The 20,603-nt window shown below is 41.1% G+C and overlaps 1 protein-coding gene across 1 annotated transcript in view; it reads right to left on the reverse strand.

Moving 5' to 3' along the window:
• The window catches only part of LOC121925147 (disks large homolog 2-like), a 1,073,267-nt gene that overhangs the window by 926,390 nt on the left and 126,274 nt on the right, over nucleotides 1–20,603 (reverse strand). The window contains exon 4 of the mRNA XM_042456961.1: nucleotides 3,646–3,791. Within this exon, the coding sequence (XP_042312895.1) occupies nucleotides 3,646–3,791 (146 nt within the window). The remainder of the gene's footprint in view (nucleotides 1–3,645; nucleotides 3,792–20,603) is intronic.

Here is a 20,603-nt window from a genome sequence, read left to right on the forward strand (position 1 = left end):
TCTGCGTCGCGTTTGCGACGTAGCGAGGCGCCAGGGGCGCGCTCGCTACGTCAGCAGCGGCGCGACGCGTCTGGACGCTGTGCGTCCGATGCGTAAAGATGGCGCCGGCCATGTAGAAAGGCCGGCGCCATCTTGTACGGACGGAGTCCGTACGAGGCCCAGGGGCGTCTAAAAGAGACGCCCCTTTTTTAAAATGGGACGTCCTCCGGACGTCCCAAAGGGCCGTCTGGAAAGCCCCAATATTTGGCTATCAGTCCTGAAGAATAGCAAAATGAGGACTCAGCAAATGCAAATGGGAAAACACTCAGAGTCAGGGGCTTTCCCAGCAGATAATGATCACCAATTAGCAGACACTAATCCTCTTTTGCATTAGCCTCTCGGCCTGAGGCTGGCCACGGATGCTGGTGAAATGTCAGGAAGAAACTTTTCTAGAACATGGCCACACAGCCCGAAAAGCCCACAAAAAACTATGGATGCTGGCCATGAAAGCCTTTGACTTCACATGCTACAAGATTCCTTTCCATGTAGGAATTATGTAAGTGAGTCTGAAGAGAAAACATGAGCAGGGAGTGGAATTAGTTTGTATAGTCTCTAACACCTAAATAGGCCTTCTGTTGAACAGTAAATCATGGAAATAGTTTAATGACTGCTACCACAGTTGATTCCTTTTCAATGTGTAGCAAAAATCTTTCATAAAAGGCATATCCAAGCAAGCGGCTACTCCAGAATTAATAGTCTACTTGCGTTCTAACACAAGCACAGGCCTGAAGTTTCCAACCTCATACTGAAGAGTGACAGCAATGAGTTCCTTTATTTCACCTCAATTTTCTTCTTGAATAAGAAAGGGTGAGAACATTACCGACTAAAGATATATAGCTTCAGAACTCAGGCTAATGAAAGTAGAGGTTAAAAATGGAAACAAGTGTGGAGTTGTTTGACAAAAGCATGCAGGCTAGCATAGAAGCCCTGCAGCTCTGAAGAGAAAAGATTATGCCTCATGCCCAACAAATTGTTTTCTATTTTTTACAAAAATAATTTTATCAAGGTGGAGAGGTAAATTATTAGTTTAGAATAACAACTGTATTGGGAGAAGCTTGGTTTTCTAATTTCAGTGACCATTTTCATTACATTCTTGATTCATACAGAAAAGGAGGAATGAAAACGTCTGCTCTTTTTTCTCCACCACCGTGATCTCGCAGCCTCACACAAAACACTGGAATTTTTATTGGGATCAAAGAAATTTATTTCTGAATAAGTTTGTGTTATATGATAGAACTGAAGTGGAGAATTGTGAGTCAGACAGGGAAAGATAGATTGAAAAAAGATAGTTCTAAGTGGGAGAAATGATGGAAAAAATCAGATAAAGATTGGATGCAAGTTGGAGTCATCCAGATATGTTGGACAGCCATTATGCTGTCCAACACATCTGCAGGATGTCAGATTGCAGATGAATGATATAACCTCAGATTAGTGGCAATAATTCTCATGGTTGAAAGTTATGGTGGCAGAAAGATGATGCTGTACCCTGTTAGTATTTTTAAAAAGCTCGCTGAGGCAGATACCTCAGAAAAGGTTAGCAAAGCTGACAATCCGAGGTCAAAAAAGTGATAAATTGACAACTTCATCCCTCGGGCAAAGAAAGGTCAATATATACATTTAATTTTTTCTCTGTTTCTCACTTTCATAAGCCCATTCTATCCCATCTCTGCATTAGTCTCCCAATATAGAGAGTTTTGTACATACTGTTGTATTTTTCAAGCAATTTTCTCTCCCATAATGGGTTTTTGAATATCATTTCCATAAATATACACACTGTTGTGCATGCACACTTTCCCCTACTGTATGCATTTTAAACCTTTTTTTAAAAAATCTGCATCATGAAATATGGGGAAATGCATTTACCCAAGAACATATTGGTGCACAGAGTGCAAATTAGATCAGCTTGCAATAAAATGTGAACCCTATGCAAAGAGCGAGGGCAAAAGTACACAGGACATTAATCATGTATTTTGTCCTGGAGTGCAATTTGACAGTATAAGGGAAATGTGATCCAAATTGCTAAGTTGACCAAAAACAAGAGCAAAAGATGATTTTAAGACTCACAACTAGTGATGTATGAATGAAACATAATCCACACGGTATGTGTTCCAGAAGGTCAGGTGCTCAGAGGCCATGCTGGATGAGAGATTTGAGAGATGTCTTTCAAAAAGTTATTTTTCCAAAGCTCTGATAGTTTGACCCTCCCTGCAGGCTCTTCTTAAGAGTATGACAACTAAGAGGAATCGACTGATATCTCCCCAGATAACTTGAGCTATACTCTGCAACAGTTGGGGCAGGCTGCTGCTAAAGTCTGCATACCCAGCAACCATCATTTATGCCCTTCTAACTTCATTGCACAGCATTTCCCATTGGACTGCCTTTAGTTACTGTTTGGCTGATACAGAACAGGTGAGGACATCTCTAGAGCAAAGCAGAGATGGACCACCGAAAATTATATTACACCCGCCCTCCAGGTCTACAGTGGCTCCCTACAGCATTTTTATCAGGTTTACTGGTCATATATGTCAAGAGCTTTGATGACACAGGAGAAACCTGTAGTGTTACATTGGCGAGTTACAGACCGCCCATTTGGGGTGGCCTGCACCCGCCTCTTCCCCTGGTGTATCGGGGCCTCAGCTGCCAGACCGGCAGCCTCCGAGGCCCCGATCCGCCACTTTGCAGGCTGCAGGGAAGCGGCAAAAGGCGTCCAGACGTGGCACGGCGGAAGTGATGGTGCAAGAGCACGCCTATCGCCTCGCGGCACCACTTCCGGGGGCCAAAAAGGAGTGCCATTTCAGCGCTCCTTTTTAGCTGCGCTGGGAAGCCTCGCGGTCTGGCCGCTGGCCTGGCCGCTGGGGCTTCTTGGCGTAGCTAATGGAGCCGGCGCAAGACTGCCCACTTTTGGGCGGTCTGTAACGCGCCACACATGCATCAGAAAACCCCTTTCTTGACATTTTATGCTTCACTCCCTTGTCACCCTCCAGATATTTTGAACTTCACTGTACACCATTATTAAACTTTGGCCATGCTGGTGGGGCTGATTGGAATCCCAAACATCTGAAAAATACCGAGTTGGAGAAGGTTGCTGGAGCAAGAGGAATCAGTTTCCTCCATCTTCTGTTTGAAAGCCCTTTAGATATTGCAAGATGGCTGCTATATCTCCTCTTTATCAACTCCTCTCCAGATCAAGATAAGTGTTTCCAGTTCCTTCAACCATTCCTCCTAGCTCTTGGTCTATATGTCTCTCACTATAGCCTCTCACTACAGTATCTCACTACAGAAGCTGCTGCCACACTGCAGAAATAAAGCAGTTTGACACTATTTTAACTGATATGATACAATTGTTATGGAATTCTGGGATGTGTTGTTTTGGGACATATTTAGCCTCTCCCTGTCAGAGAGCTCTGGTGCCTCCATCAAACTACAAATCTCAGGATTTCATAGCATTGAGCCATGAAATTTAAAGTGGAGTCAGACTGCATTACTTCTACAGTGTAGATGTGACCCAAGAAACAGTGTTTGGTGTGATTGATTTCCTCATTTCCTGAACCATAATTCTTTCTTTATTTGTTCATGATCCACACTAATTAATTAACCCAATCATACCTCTGGGGTTTTGTGCTGACTCTCATTGTCTGTTACCAGAGACTGGGTCTTCTCCCATTTCTCAGCAACCTGGTTTGCTTCTTCTATCTTCTGCTGGCAGGTTTTCTGGGAGTTTAACAGCGTCACTTCATAAAATTCTTGGATGTCTGTGGGTAAATGAGAAATAATGTGAGGTTTTGTTTTTTTTAAAAAAATGACTATATTTGATATACCAGATACAGAGGTTATAGATTGTTTACTTAAAAATCAGTATGCATTATACACTTGTTGAAAACTACATTGTGTTTGGATAGGCACATGGGCGCCTTTCTAGCAGGATGATGCTGACATACAAATTATCATTCGCTAATGTTGGGAGGATTTGTTCCAAAAAAGAAGAACCATTTTCTTTTTAAAATATTGTATTAATCTTTTCATAAATATTGCATGAATCTATGAATAATGCATAGCTAATCACTACTGAATGAAGACTCAGAATAAACACATGCACTTGAAGAGATCCCTGAAAAACAACATTTCACAACTTCCTTCACCCACTCTCTTCCTATGAGCGAACACCTCCCAGTCTTAGTTTCATGGCAACACTAAAAGAACTACAACTTGTATTTCAAATTAATTTGTGGGCAGACACAAGATTTGGCAAGTTATTTCAAACCTTCATTGTCATGGTCAATATTCCAGAACAAAATTCCAAAGCCCGGGATTCCAGACTGTTGAGAGAACAAATAATTTCAAATAATGGCCAGAATCCTGTTGGGATGTTGTGTATTCATAAGTGGACTTACAGCCATGGGAATTAAAACTGCATAGTTGCTTGACATCCATATCCAGTGGAAAGTTGCTGTTACATTAGAACATAACCCAGCTTATTTATTTATTTATTTTGAATATTTATACCCTGCTCTTCAGCCAGAAAGTGGCTTCCAATTTTTATTTTTTTTTAATTAGACAGTTCCCTGCCTTCAGGCTTACAATCTAAAAAGACGTGACACAAAAGGATAAGGGAATGGTGGTGGTGAAGGAATTAAGATCATTGGTTCATCTCTCCCTCTGGGGCCAATGCACATTGGTGCCTGATGCAGCACGGGGGTGACGCACAACAGACAAGTACATTATGGATCAACGCACAAGGACCAATGCACATTGATGCCTGGTGCATGATGGAAATGATGCACAACACTCATATTTTGCAGCATAAACTCCAATCATATATGCAGAAAGAAATGCCAGAGGTGCAAGTGGGGTTCAGGAAAGGAAGAGGCACCAGGGACTACATTGCAAACATACGATGGATAATGGAGGAAAACAAAGAATTTCAGAAGAAAATCAACATATGCTTTGTAGAGTATAGCAAAGCCATTGACTGCATAGATCACAAAAAGCTATGGAATGTGCTTAAAGAAATGGGAGTGCCACTACATTTGATAGTTCTGATGAGGAATCTGTACTTACGACAAGCAACTACTGTTACAATAGAATATGGAAAAACAGAAAGGTTCCCAATTGGCAAAGGCAACGTTGCATCTTTTCACCCTATTTCTTCTACTTGCAGGCAGATAATATCATACAAAGAGCAGGTTTAGACTCAAAAGAAGGAGAAGTGAAGATAGGAAGAAGGAAATCAACAATCTAAGATATGTGGAAACACCATAATACTAGGAGAAAACATCATAGACTTGAAACAATTACTAATGAAGATCAAGGAACAAAGTGCAAAGGCAGGTTTGCTGCTAAACATAAAGAAAACCAAAAAAATGACCACAAAGGATCTACATAAATTCTACCAAGATAATGAGGGAATCAAAATAGTTAAAAATTTCCTGTACCTTGGTTCAAATATTTACCACAACAGAGGTGATTATTACACGGGATGAAAGACGTCCTTACCTCTCCTTACGGTGCAATCATGTGAAGATTTTCAGATGCTGTCTGTCATTATCCCATCCTGAAGTTATCCTTATCATGCGAGAATGGTAAGATTTTCAGACAATGTTGCACTTATCCCAACCTTCTCCTGTCACTGAAGTGGAATGGCCCAATCACTGTGTATTAATGGAAACTCCCATTAATACAATGGCAGGTGTCACTGACAGGAGAAGGATAGGATAAGCGTGGATGCAATAAAAACAACTTCAGGATGGGTTAGGACGGAAGCGATCCCTCCTTATCCCATGTGATAATCTCCAGAGACTGCAATCAAGAAATAAGAAAAATGGAAACATCAGCTATGAAAGACCTAGATAAAATCCTAAAGTGCATAAATGTACAGCTGAACACTGAAGTTAGAATAGTCCAAGCCATTATATTCCCCATCACCATGTATGGATGTGAGTGAAGGAGGCAGATAGGAAGAAAATCAACACATTTGAGATGTGGTGCTAGAGAAGAGTGCTGAGGATACCATGGACAGCCAAAAAGACAAACAAATGGGCCCTGGAACAGATCAAGCATGAACTCTCACTGGAAGTCAAGATGATGAAATTGAGGCTGTTGTACTTAGGCCACATCATGAGAAGGCATGACTCGCTAGAAAAGACAATAATGCCAGAAAAGGTAGAGGGCAGTAGAAAGAGAGGCAACCACACACCAAATGGCTAGACTCAACCAGGCAGGCCACAGCCACTTGCATTACAGTTTTGTTTGGATACAGTATGTATTTGCAGCAATAATTTTAAACTTGCTTTTTTCTCATTGTATGCTTTCATTGATTGTAAGGAAATTACTTTTAAAAAAGAAAACAGAATTAAATTAGACAGTATATGTATCACTGTTAGTTCATTTTCCAGTCTAATCAACCTTTTATTGGATCTGGTTCTTTTTTTAAAAAATAATATTGACTCAAATATTAGGGATTTCAAATATGTGCATAGAAACTGGGCAAACATCAGCCTAGCTAATTTTAACCAATTTATAAGATGTCTTATTTTTAACATAACACTTGCAAGCTCCCTTTTCATCAGACAAGAAAATGTTTATATTACAAAGAAATCTACAGGGTCATCTGTCATGTCTTTCTCCAATATCATCTGACAGTGTTAATTTCAGTTCATTGAAGGATGGTACAGTGAAGGTGTTTGTTGTCTTTGGGATGGGTGAGCCCTTCATTTGGAACATAATAAGAATCTTAAAAAATGGACATTTATTTATAAGTGTGACAGAAAGAACCTGATATTTAAACATATATATGTAAGAGAAAATGAAACTGGCAGATTCATCCATAAAAGCTGTATCTGCACTTCAGAAATAACGCCGTTTGACGCCACTTTAACAGTCATGGCTGAATGCTATGGAAATGTAGGAACTGTCGTTTTGTGAGATATTTAGTTTTCTCTATCAGAGCACTCTGGTGCCACAACAAACTATAAATCCCAGTATCCCATAGCATGGAGCCATGATAGTTAAATTAGTAGGCAACATTAATAACATTTCTGACCATGTTGAGGGCCTCCCTCATCTTAAAAGTAGTTCTGGAGTCCTGGAAACAATATCAAAATCATGATTAATGCATGTTTGCGTAAACCATTGTTAGCATTAGTCTCAGCTCGAGGTTCACACATAACAATAAACCATAGTTAGTTGAAAATAAACTTCATCAGAGGAAGAAAGGGATGGGTGTGTACACAAACGTGACCTCTGCATAGTCCTATACAATGGTTTAGCATTAATATTTTTTGTGGGTTTTTTGGGCTACGTGGCCATGTTCTAGAAGAGTTTCTTCCTGACGTTTCACCAGCATCTGTGGCTGGCATCTTCAGAGAATGCTTGCCTGGAAAGGAGATGGGTATGTATATTTCCAGGCCCGAAAAACCCACAAAAAACTATGGATGCCGGCCATGAAAGCGTTCGACTTCACATTTAGCATTAAGTCTGGAATATAACAAATGCAATAATTCTGTCAAGTGACCCTTCACTACAGGAATATAAATCTCTGAAAATGAAGGGGGGAAATCTCCCTACCAGACATGATTACCCAAGAGAGTTCATTTTTATATATATATTCATCGATATCTCATATTTGGGGACCTTTTTGCTCAAAACTTATTTGTGTGGAAAAGGATTTTGTACAAAATATGATTTTGTGCAAAGCCATTGGCTTAGATCCTATTGTTATTAACTTAAGTGGAATAATTAAATTAACTGGATATACCTATGTGCTGGTTCACCATTCACGAGTTGATTCAATGGGTCTCCTTTAGTTGGGGCTATCCAACAGGGTTTCAGCCAATGTATTTTGCAAATTTACAATATATATTTTTACACAAAAATGCGGGACCCCAAGGAACATGGTGATACAGGGAGCTATAACAGGAAGAGAGAATCGGTATGAATCATGAATTGGGAAAGACCTTTCATAAAGTCCTCCAAGAGCATGGGTGTCACTAGGAGGGTGTTGGGGTATGGACCACAACAGGTAACATCTTAAGGGAAGTGACACCAGTCTTCCCCAAACCATCTGCCCTTTTTAGCAAAAATGTCCTAAGGCATTCACCTGCATCCCTTTAAAATGCTGTGGAATTCAGTGGAAGAGATGGGGTGAGTGGGGTCTACAATTCCTAGAATGCATTTGGGGGCATTCTGGAGCTAAAACAAAGTTTTTGAAAACAATATGTTTTTTAAAAATATGGAAGCCCTAGCGGGCCACAAAAATAGCCCTGGGGACACATGCACCCTACAGATTTCACTGTACCTATTGCGGCTTTGATACAACCCAAATTTTGTATTTATATAAAAATCATATCAATTAAAATCCTGCATATAGAGACAGAAAATAATCCAGTTGCAAGTCATTTCCTGACATTGTTGTAAAACCACAACTGATGACATTTTTTGCCTTACTCAACTCCACTTTTACCTAACACTACATGTTTAATTGTTGGCACAAGAACCTCTTGTTAGACTGGGTAACGTGGGGTTACTATTTTGCCCTCGGTTTAAATATTATATCACAATGTGATCCTGGATGGTCTTGTTTTTGTTGCTGATGTTTCTTCATAAGGTCAAGGTAGAAATGCCCTGAAGAAACCAGTGACGGGAAAACTGACCTTGTGAGTGTTGACTACAGAGGCTTCTGCTGAAACAGCAGAAGTTAATTGGGTTGACAACTGTCAGTCAGAGAAGCAACAAGAAGGCAAAATGTACCCAAATTGGACATGTTGACACTTAGGACTCCCTAATAAGGTTGCCAGAGGAGCAATCCAAAGAGTTGTTTCAGATTCAAATGGGTCGACGATGGAGTGAAGGGTTGGGAGGTGATTTTTTGTTAATGTCATTCTTGAAGTAAGCAATGAGTCATTTCAGCTATTTTCTTTTCAATATTCATTTGAAGAAGGATATTGGCAAGCTAGATTTGGTTCAGAGAAGGGCAACAAAGATGACAGGAAGTATGGATAGCAAACCAAGTATAAGATGGGAGATACAGAGCTCAGCAGTACTACATGCAAAAAGGATTGTGGGATTATTATTGGTCATAAACTGTACATCAGCCAACAGTGTGATGCTGCAATACAACAGGTGAATGCTATTTTAGCCTGCCTTAATAGAAGCATAGGCCCCATACAGACAGGCCAAAATAAAGCTGCTTCGGGTCCCTTTGGAGGAATGCTATTTAAATGATGCATATGTTCTAAGAGCCCGGAAGCCACACCAAAGCCATGCTCCAGTCCTAAGGACTGGAGTGCAGCTTTGGCGCAGCTTCTGGCCTCTTACATTTGTCATTTAAACAGCATACCTCCAAAGAGACCCAAAGCAGCTTTATTTTGGCCGGTCTGTACGGGCCCATAGTTTCCAAGTCAAGAGAAGTTATAGTCCCATTATATTCTGCACTGGTCAAGACTCATCTGGGATCCTGTGTTCAGTTCTGGGTACCTCATTTTAAGAAGAATATAGATCCAGGGTGGTGTAATGGTTTGAGTGCTGAATTATGACTCTGGAGACCAGGGTTCAGTTCCCAGCTCAGTCATGAAACCTACTGGGTAACCAAGTCATATGCTCTCAGTCTCAGGGGAAGGCAATGGCAAACCTCCTCTGAACAACTCTAGCAAACAAAAACCATGATAGGTCCCCACTAGGGTCATCATAAGTTGGAAGCAACTTGAAGGCACACAACAACAAACAGGCAAGTTGGAGCATATTCAGAGGAGGGTGACAAGGATGTAGAGAGATCTTGTAGCACCTTTGAGACTAACTGAAAGAAAGAGATTGTCAGCATGAGCTTTCGTAGACTTAAGCCTACTTTCTCAGATGCATTTGGACCAAAATTCATCTGACAAAGTAGACTAAAGTTTACAAACGCTCATGCTGACAACCTCTTTCTTTCAGTTAGTCTCATAGGTGCTACAAGATCTCTCTACATACTGATTCCACAGACTAACACTGCTCTATCTTTTAATTTACCACTAAGGATGATAGGAGGGACAGAGAACAAAACATATGAGCCAAGTGTGAAGGATGGTGACCATACACAAGGTTCTCTTTTGTTTCTGCCAAATGTAAGCCAGTGGTGAGAACAATACAATAAGCTAATGGTAAGACCACCAGAGTGTATGAATTCTTAGATATCAACAGGATGTTGGTCATGATTCCTCTCATTCTCACCAAAGCCAATCTGAGAATGGGATTTTCTGACGGTATATGAAACCCCAGTTCTCTTCCCAAAGGTGCCCATTGGATATAAAATTCTCGTGTTCCTGCTACATCCCAGTGAAGTATTAATAATCCTGGATGCCGGCCAAGATTAATTAGCCTGACATATTAGGTTGGTGTGCATGATGGCATAAAAAGTAGACTTAATTAGAAGATCTCACAGACAGAGGAGCAGCCACTGGCTGTGTCAATTAACACACACACACACACACCTGAGAGGATTCGCTACATGGAATTAACAGTCGCTCAAAGACAATTCTGTGGTTTTTTCTGTCTTTATGGCATATTTAGCTTCACAGACACTAGAGTAAGATGACAGATTAATGTAGCTGGGCAATTAGTTTGCTTGGTATGAGAGAATTAATCAGTCAATACCTTTTTGCTTGCTTTTGCTAAAATTGGACTGATATGCCATAGCTGAACAAGAATTCTAGAGTAAAAATGTTGGATACAAGGATAAGCCCCATTGCCTTTATTGGAAATAGTCTCTGACAGGTTTTATATCATGTGTTCAGCTTTAGTTGCTGCCCACTCACAAATTCCATGTACTTGATCACTGACATTTACTTCCCCAAGTCCACTTACCCCTGAACTCATAAAATCATAAGGTTGGAAGGGATCCTAGGGAGCATCCAACCCTCTGCCAGTGCAAAACTCCACAGTTAAACTCCACAGCAACTCACAGCAAGCAAAACTCCACAGAGGCTGAATCGGCACTGCAGAAACAATGCTGCCTCCTTGGAAGATACAAAATAAATAACCAGTATTTATTTATTGAGAGCCAGCATGGAGCAGTGGTTTGAGTGTTGGACTATGACTCTGGAGACCAGGGTTCAGTTCCTGCACAGCCATGACCCACTGGGTGACCTTGGGCAAGTCACACACTCTCAGCCTCAGGAGAAGGCAATGGCAAACCTCCTCTGAATAAATCCTGCCAAGAAAGCCCTATGATAGGTTCCCCTTTTGTGCTGTATGCCTTCAAGACATTTCAGACTTATGGCAAACTTTAACCCGGAGCAAGATCAATATCTTGACAAACTGACCAAGATATGTCATTTTTTTTCTCCTGTATGATTTTTAACACATTTGCCTGATGGAGAAGCTAGCAGAGCTCTGAAAACATGCAACAAGTATTTTGTCCATTTTGTTTGTCCCAATAAAGGTAACACTGTTTTGTGGTTTCTGGATGTTATTTTTCATTCCTCATGATTGCCTTTACTGACTAGTACTGATGGGAATTGTAGTTCACCATAGAACCAATTGTTTAGGGAGGTGGTGGTGTCTCTTTCTCTTGACATCATCAGAAAGAGGCTGGGCAGCTATCTGATGTGGATGCTTTAGCAGGATATCTTGCATTGCATACAAAATTGTGCTTCATGGCCCACGAATCCCCTATCAACTCTATGACTCTAGGATTCTGCAGCTCTGCCTTTAGAGCTGCATATTCCCCAGCGTGATATATACCTTTGGTGCCTTAAAAGTTGACATATTTTTAAATAGAACAAAATAAAAGATATTATTGTCGGTTGTGGAGTTTTTTTTAAAAAAAATACTACTGAGAATAAAGGACCCTCCTTTGACCCTGCTAGTAATTGCTCCGCATATGCAGACTATAACTACAGCCCTAGCTGCCTGTTGTTTTCTCCCACTCCACGTCCCTCTGGCTTATTTAGGGAGACATCATCTGGAACTGTCAAGTGTGTTACTAGAGTTGAGACAAAAAAAACCCGCCAAAAAAACACCCCCGCCCATATCTACCAAAGCCTGTTAAGCTTGTCAAAGAAAGAAGGGTTTATCTGGTGTGATTTGTTGTTGAAAGATCCAGGTTGGCTACTAACAATCCTTCCATGTAGGCTATGAACAGCAGGTGCTCCCAAACACAGTTCTCTTTCTGTGCTTTCTTTGTGTACTCAAACACACACACATTTTGGAGACAGGCTTCTCTCACTCCCCAGAACTTTCTTCTTTTTATATGATAAAATAAACTCCATTTCTCACCTGCCTGGACTTTCACATAAGAGCAGACCTTCACTTTTCACCAGCATCAGAAATAATCTAGTCATCAGTTTGCAATGGTTTTTAAAATATTTGCCTGGATCCTAGATTGGCTACTTTGCTAAGGAAAACTGAGGTCGCATTTGCACTGCAGAATTAATGCAGGATGACACCGCTTTAACTGCCAATGCTCAATGCTATGGAATTCTAGGATCTGTCGTTTTGTGACATGTTTGTCGAACAAATGTCAAATCCCAGAATTCTACAGCACTGAGCATTCGCAGTTAATGCAGTGTTAAACTGCAGACTGCAGAGCAGATATAGGCTAAAAAGCATCTCCTGGCCTGATCTCCTCCCTTCAGTCAACCTTAAAATCCAGATTAAGGCAAAGGAAATCTGTTCATCTGATGATCCCGGGTACAGAGGAGACAACATTTCCATCCCTCTCCCACCAACAACCAAAGTGCAACAAGGTTTTGTGACAGGAGCTCTGCTTCTGATTGCCACAACCTAGCTCACTAGTAGGAGAGGGCCATAACCATTATTCTTCTTGAGCCTCAATGACCAGCAGAACAGATCTCCTCTACCTGACAGAGCTGCTAGCTGTTAAATGGGCTGGGACTATGTAGAATTAGTGGATATAGAGCAGTAATGGATCTTTAACTCTAGATTATGAATGTGTAACTGCAGTATTGAATATCTGATCAGCAGATAAAGTCAATGGTATGTTAACGGATGGAGCCATCCTACTGGATCAAATCAGTCATTTGGCAGTGCAGAAAACACATACCGTAATACCTCTTAACCTTCTCTTCTCCAGGCTGAACATACCCAGCTCCCTAAGTCTCTCCTCATAAGGCATGGTTTCCAGACTTTTCACCATTTTGATTGCCCTCCTCTGGACACAGCTTCTCAACATCCTTTTTGAATTGAGGTGCCCAGAACTGGACCCAGTATTCCAGGTGAGGGAGGCCTGGCCAAAGCAGAATATAGTGGTACTATCACTTGCCTTGATCTAGACACTACACATCTATTGTATATTCTATATGTAAGGGATATTATGAGTGTTGAAGACAGCAGCAGCGTTCCAACCGTCATATGGATCAACCAAACACATTTTCTTTTGAAGATAAATGGTGGTGAACCACAAGAAAAGAAATTTGATTTCAACCTTTTCAGTTATAATTAAAATCCCCAAAGCCTTAAACTTTCAACATTACCATTAGTCTCTAATTATGCCTTATTCAAGGGGATCTCTCCCCTTTGAGATCTATATAAAAATCACAATATTTTAGTTTGCTAATGAGGTTGTGATAACCTCCCAGAACAAAAGTATTGCAATCTGCAAAGGAAGAAAACAATTTCAGCCTCGAAATGGGGCATGTAGCTGACTATTGTTTTCATATTTTAAAAGAACGACATCCGCTGTCAAACAATTTCTTACACCCACATGAGATTGTACAAACATTTTAATGAGAGAGGGGTACATAAGAGATTGTTAGACCCTTTGAACCAATATCGAAAAGATAAATGGAAGGGGAGTTGGAAAGGGACAGAGCTGATGATTAAAGGAATGGGTGTAACAACTACAGAGGAAAGATGAAAGGCACCGAATAATAAAGCTTTGCCCTTCTGCAGTGCCTTTCATTGCCAGAATCTTAATGCACATGACAAGAAATTAAACAATTGGATCTTGTACCTTGTACACAGCTTTACAAGCAGGACAGCCAGGTAGTCAAGGAACAACCATGTTCATTGTTAGTAGCAAAGGGCAGACTTTCATCTTCCCATGGTACAGAATACAACAAGCATGCTTTTCAGGCTGTTCAGTTGCAGAAGCTTTTATAGGTCCAGAAGGCAGCTGCCTGCTTACTATGGGGTGATATTTTGGTCTACAGAATTAGGCACAATGTGAGGAAATATGGCTGCAAATGCTGAGCTCCTACATTTTGTTTTGCAGTGTACATCTAGATTCACACTAGTGGTTGTGCTACTGTAACTCACTAAATTCCACTATATTGTGAGCAACAATACAAGCAATTAGATCTTGGTGGCAATTCACAGTCACAGTTGTGAGTCTGTAACCTACAGTTATTCATTCATAGGATCATAGAATGATAGAGCTGTAAGAGGCCACAAGGGCCATCCAGTCAAACCCATTCTACCATGCAGGAACACAGAATCAAAGCACTACCGACAGATGGCCATCGAGCCTATTTTTTAAAACCTCCAAAGGAGACTCCATCACTCCCTCAGACAGCATGTTCCACTAGAGAACAGCTCTTATCATCAGAAAGTTCTTTCTAGTGTTAGGTGGAATTTCTTTTCCTGTAGCTTGAATCCATTGTTCCATGTCCTAGCAAATGACATAACTGACTCATATTCGCAATCACTATGTATTCAATAGTGTATGTAATATGTAGTGTAGGAAATATGATTTACTGGACAGCAGTTCCTGCAAGTGATGGGGCATGCCCCTCCTAACCGAGTCATGACAGGCATTTCCACCCCCTGCTTCCAGCCAGCTCTGATGGGAGGAAGAATTATGACAGTGATCCTGCTTCTGATTGTCAGAATGGAGTTTGCTGGTGGAGGAGGGATGGAAATGTCAACCTGCTGCATCCTTATCAACAGGAGAACAGACTCCATATCACTCACAGTGGCTGCTATCCACTAAGTCAGTATGCGAGGAAGGTTGCTAGAACATGCTACTTAGTTAAGTGTACTTAGTTAAATACACTTAAATGATCTAGAATCTCTACACTTAACTTTAACACATATGCACTGTCCCCAAAGTTCTATGCATCTAGTGAGGTATCAGTGCAGGACTGATTTCAGATTTCAGAACTCTTCTGACTGCTGCTCGGTAGTGCCACAACATTTGGATGCAACCTTAAAGCCATAAATAAAAAGATACAAAATAGATGGAAATGGAATGTAGACATTCCTTTATTTAAAAAATTACACTTTTGTTTCCTCCTAACTGCAAAACTGGAAATCCCACTAATTTATTCCAGGCAAAAAGTGGTTACCCCTTTGCCCTGGCAACTGCAGCTCCTCAGTTCCAGAGATATGTTTCTTCTGAACTCAGCTAATACGTATAGCATTTTTTTAACAGTCAACCAATCAGATCATTTATTGTGCTAGCCAAAGGCCATGACAAAAAGCTTTAGTACTGTACATGTAGCCCCTTCCTTTGAGTTTTTCCCATCCAGTAGGCCAAACCAATACTGCACAGAGGTTAGATTACACAACCGTTCTCCTTAATACTGGCACTGTGCAACCAGCTGTCTATTTGCCAGTGTGTCTGCTTATTGTCTCATTGCATAGTGGGGAATGCACAGTGGCTGTTTCTAAAAACCTCAATGAATCAAGTGGAACATTGAAAATATCAATTACGTACCATACAAGAACAAGCAGCTGTATGGCTGGAGTCCTGTTGGGCAATCACAACTAGAGTACAACTATTCAATCAGTTTTGAATGTTCAGTCAATACATAGGTAAACCCAATAACTCTACTCTAGTTGGGACTAACAATTTGATTCAAGCCCATAACAGAGAGACACAGAGACAGAGAGAGATCAATAACTTTATGACATGACAATAATAGTAGTAGTAGTAGTAAACATTTATTTCTTACCCATCTCCCCCTACGGATCGAACAACAACAATTAACAAATGAACAACGTCAGTTAAAACATTCATCAATTTAAAACGATAAACAAAATGTACATTTATTAATGATAATTAACACGAAGCTAGAAAATCAGGATTTTAACAGGATAAAAACATAATTGGCTGATACTTACCACACGATAGCATGCATCTCCTGCTGCTGCCTTGCATTCCATTCATTACTGTAGTGCACCTTTTCAGTGACAGGCAAAACCCATCAATAGGTTCAGCCATTGTTTAGCAAACACCATTCTTGCCACAGTTACCTTGTATAAAATTATTTTAAAATGTTTCCTATTTTCTTTTCCTTCAATTACAGTGTGCCCTTGCCTTACACAGGGATCCGTTTTGGATCCCACTGTGTAAGGCCAATTCTGCGTGTGCTTGAGCTCCATTAAAACTAATGGGGCTCGCACATGCAGAGTGCTGCAGTGCACGCACCATTGACTCTGTCATGCGGCTTTCAGCATAAGCTGAAAGCTGTGTATGGTGCACCCACATATGACACGGCTCACACTGTATATTTAATAAAAATAATTCTGGCTCTCAATATCACTGCTATTGCATTACTGCCTTCATGCGATAGGTCCCATTTCAAGTTCACTTTTCAGGTAGTCATGTAGTGTATGTGGAAATGATTCTGCTCCTCTCTCCCCATCCCCCTGGTAGCAATCACAGTCACTAACACCTTCCCAATGTCAACTGCTGCGTGTCCATTCACACAGCAGCTGGCTTCAGGAGGTAATCGGCAACCGCGGTCATTCATTCGCACCTCTGGCAGTGCAGAAAACAGATCACACAACTATGAATCAACAGCCTACTATCATGGAGGAACGTGTGATAAGAAATGATACCAAACCAGTATGCTTCCTTTCTTAAACTAGCACAATTGTGGAGGGGCAGCAGGCTAGTGTGATAAAGTCCCAAGAAAGACAAAGCTGAAAAACTGGTCAAAATTCAGCTGAAACTTAAGAAATCACACCCAAAGTGCCTTCTAGTCACAAACTCAAACATGGTTTCTACTCATTTCTAGTCATATCACTGGAGCCCACCAGTGGAATTGTGGGAGACAAAATAGTCCCCCAGTCCTGCTGCAGTTGGTCACCACTGACCTAGACCAGAATCAGCTGATTTATGAAATCAGATGGGGCTCTTTGGACTCCCTTGTGTCATCTCATGTTTTGTTGGAATGGAAGCTGCAGAATGACCCCACCACCAACTTGTTACCTAGAGGTTCAGCTATGATAGCTTTTTATACCCCTGTAGGGCCCCCATGAAAGCAGAAAAACTGCAAAAAAATTAAAAGCCTTGTAAGAACACCTCTCTGGGAATCTGTAGGTCCTCTGGTGCACCTCTATGGTCAACATCTGCCAGACATTGACCATAGAATTGCGCTGAAGGACCTACAATTGCCTAGAGGAGTGCTCTCTCTAAGAGGTTGACCAGAGTCATGCTAGGGAGCCTAGAGTTCCCTAGGGAGCCTAGAGATCCCTAGAGAGCTCGGAGTGTAGTGAAGTCTCCTTCCTTGGAGGTCTTTAAGCAGAGACTGGATGGCCATCTGCTGGGGATGCTTTGATTTGGATTTTCTGCATGGCAGGGGGTTGGACTGGATGGCCCGTGCGATCTCTTCTAACTCTATGATTCTATGATTCTATGATTCTATGATCTAATCCATGAGTAATCAAATCCCCAAAAGTCAAAGCCCCAAATGTAGAGGGCTGATTGTATTCAGTGTTCACCTTGGTTTCACCACAGCTTCTGTCTTTTCTCTGTTTCTGGTGTGGCTATGAAATTAGGCCAATAATCCCAACTGTTTGCAGGCTGCTCCTGCTGTTGCACAAGCCAAACGAAAAAGTGCTCCTGGGCAATGTTTCCACAGTTCCCTGATTCAGCACCACATGGTGCCCTGAAGACCATTCGATAGTACCTTGCAGAGCAACCTAGGCAACTATGGGCACAAGCATATGAGTGTTTGAAAGCTGCTCAGGGAGCAAATAATTCCTGCTGACATAAGCAAGTGATGTACTGCAAAGGGAGGAAAAGACACAGCCTTTCAACTGCCTAAGGGGATGTTTCCCCTTCCTGACCCCAAATGTAGGAGCTCAGTCAGCCCTTAACTATTAGCAGAATCCATCCCCTGCACCACATCCCAAGACGTTTTTGAAAAACATGATTCCCTAGCACACAGCCATACCTGTCTAACTTCAGCTATCCCTCAGGCTTCCATCTGGGGATGAAAACACTGCATCAGAATTAATGAAACCATCACCATCCCTTTCTGATGGGTCCCCATTTCTTTAATGGGAACTGTAGCATATGCTTAGTGGAGACATTTCTATCCTGGAGAAACAGATTATGTTAGGTCAGCTTCATGCATCCGCTCTTAAGTATCCAAACTGATGAAAGAAAGAGGGCAGTGCATGAAGCATTCAAGAAACAGGAGAAGAAAAATGTAACACAGCAATTAAGAAAGACACTTACACTAGAAAGGACATCATCAACAACAACAACAACATCCAGTCTATTTGGAGACCTTCAAGTCCTACTGCTTTTAGGGATTCCACCGAAGAGTCTGAATTAGTTTGCCCAAATTGATTTGTTGCAGCAAATACAAAACATAGTCTTAATGGTATCTTGTAAGACTTAAAGCTGACATTTACTTAGGAACGTGCATGTGTAAGTCAGGCAACAAACCGTGTACTTTGCATTGCTGTTGCACGTTGTGGTTGTATATTTTATCCTTTGTATTGTGGTTGTGCATCCTATATGTTCCATTGTGGTTCCACATTGCAATTGTCATCTTATACTTTGCATTGAGGTTGTTCAGCATGCATTGTGCATTACACAAAGGTATCCTGTCACTGACATGTCTCATGTAACATTGCTATTCTGCATAGTGGTTGTGTACTGCTGCTGTGGCATATGTCCACATGCAAGTTATTACACTACATTGAGAGGATTTTGGACAGAGATTATTGTGGCAGTAATGGACTAAAGCCCACTTCACTGAATGAATGGAGGCTTCAGTTTGGCTTCAGTTGCCAAAGAGATATTAATGAGTATACTGGGTGAATCTTTAACTTTCACTTTTTATCTGAATGCCACTTTTCAGTCTATTTCATCCCATATACCTGTCAGTTTCAGGATTTTGCTTTGTCTGGTTTTCCAAAGAAATATTGCACATCTTTCTCATTCTATGCATTTTTGTACATGCTTTCATGAATGTACACAGTCCATCATTGCTCCACAGTACACCTTTCTCTAATACGTGTATGCAATTTTTTTTCAGAAGTTCATAGAATCATAGGCTTGGAAGGAACTACATGGGTCATCTAGTAAAACACCCTGCCATGCATGAATACACAATTATAACACTCTGAAAAATGATGCCCACCAAGCCTCTACAGGCCAAATGGAAATTGCACACCCTGAAAACTGAGCAGGTGGAATAATGGCTATTTGACAGTTAAACAAGCACATTTTGGACCCTCAAATTGGAGGACTCACCTGCTGCAAAAATGGCTTTGGAGGCTGCAAGCATTCTACAAACCACATTTCACCCACCCTGATCTAAGCCTTCACTGAAAGTGTTTGGACAACAGTATGTTTAGAATTAAATCAGATCTCTGTATGTTGTTTAGTTACTGCTGTACTAGGAGCTGATCAACCTTAAACTCAATTTTCCATAATGCAACAAAGAAGTGGAGTGAGAGGTGGAAGCTGTATCATCCTTAAATGATTTCTAAACAGCTCCAGATGCTGTCACACGTACTGCAGCAGTGGATGCAGTACATCCAAGTAGTGGATCGGTGCAAGTGTACACATCTGCACACATGCACACAGGGAGAGAAACTTTAATAATTTTTTTTTCATGAAGAAAGAAACTGTATTTCAAACAGGCCTGCCTTTAAAAAGCGTTGGGCAGTGTACAACAACTGGTGAGGTGATTTAGTCTTAGGCTGCATCCACACTGCCAAAATTAATCCAGTTTGACACCACTTTAGCTGCCATGGGTCAATGCTATAGAATTCTGGGAAGTGCAGTCTGTTGTGACACCAGAGCTCTCTGACAGAGAAGGCTAAATGTCTCCCAAAATTACAATTGCCAGAATTCCATAGAACTGAATCATGTCAGTCAAAGTGGAGTCAAACTGGATTATTTGTGCAGTGCAGATTTTGCCTTAGAGACCATTATTGGCACATCTCAATGTGTAGGTTTTGTAACTGAGTGATAATAAAAACCCAAGTCTCCCCAGTGTAAACTTAATACCACACTGGCAATGAGTATGAATGCAGGGAGGATGGGATGAGATCCTACATGAGGGTATAAATGCCTGATCCTTACACAATCCTTATATGATCCTTACGTTGAATGGCAGCATTATGCAACTGAATGCACAAAACAAAGTAACATCAGATGCACAATGTACAACAGGAGCACACTGCCAATTTCAGTGGAAGCAACATACCACATGAGATGATGCATCTACAGGCACAACTTCACCACATATGAATTTCCACTCATAATTCAAAGTGTTGGTTTTGCCCTATGGAGTCCTTTACATGAAAGCCCATATTCCCTCAAAAGGGAAGCTGCATCTTTGAAATTATGGTTGCTGTGTAGCTGTTGGAAACATAGGCGGGAT

The sequence above is a fragment of the Sceloporus undulatus genome, chromosome 3 (assembly GCF_019175285.1).
Source record: "Sceloporus undulatus isolate JIND9_A2432 ecotype Alabama chromosome 3, SceUnd_v1.1, whole genome shotgun sequence".
In the NCBI taxonomy this organism is placed as follows: Eukaryota; Metazoa; Chordata; class Lepidosauria; order Squamata; family Phrynosomatidae; genus Sceloporus; species Sceloporus undulatus.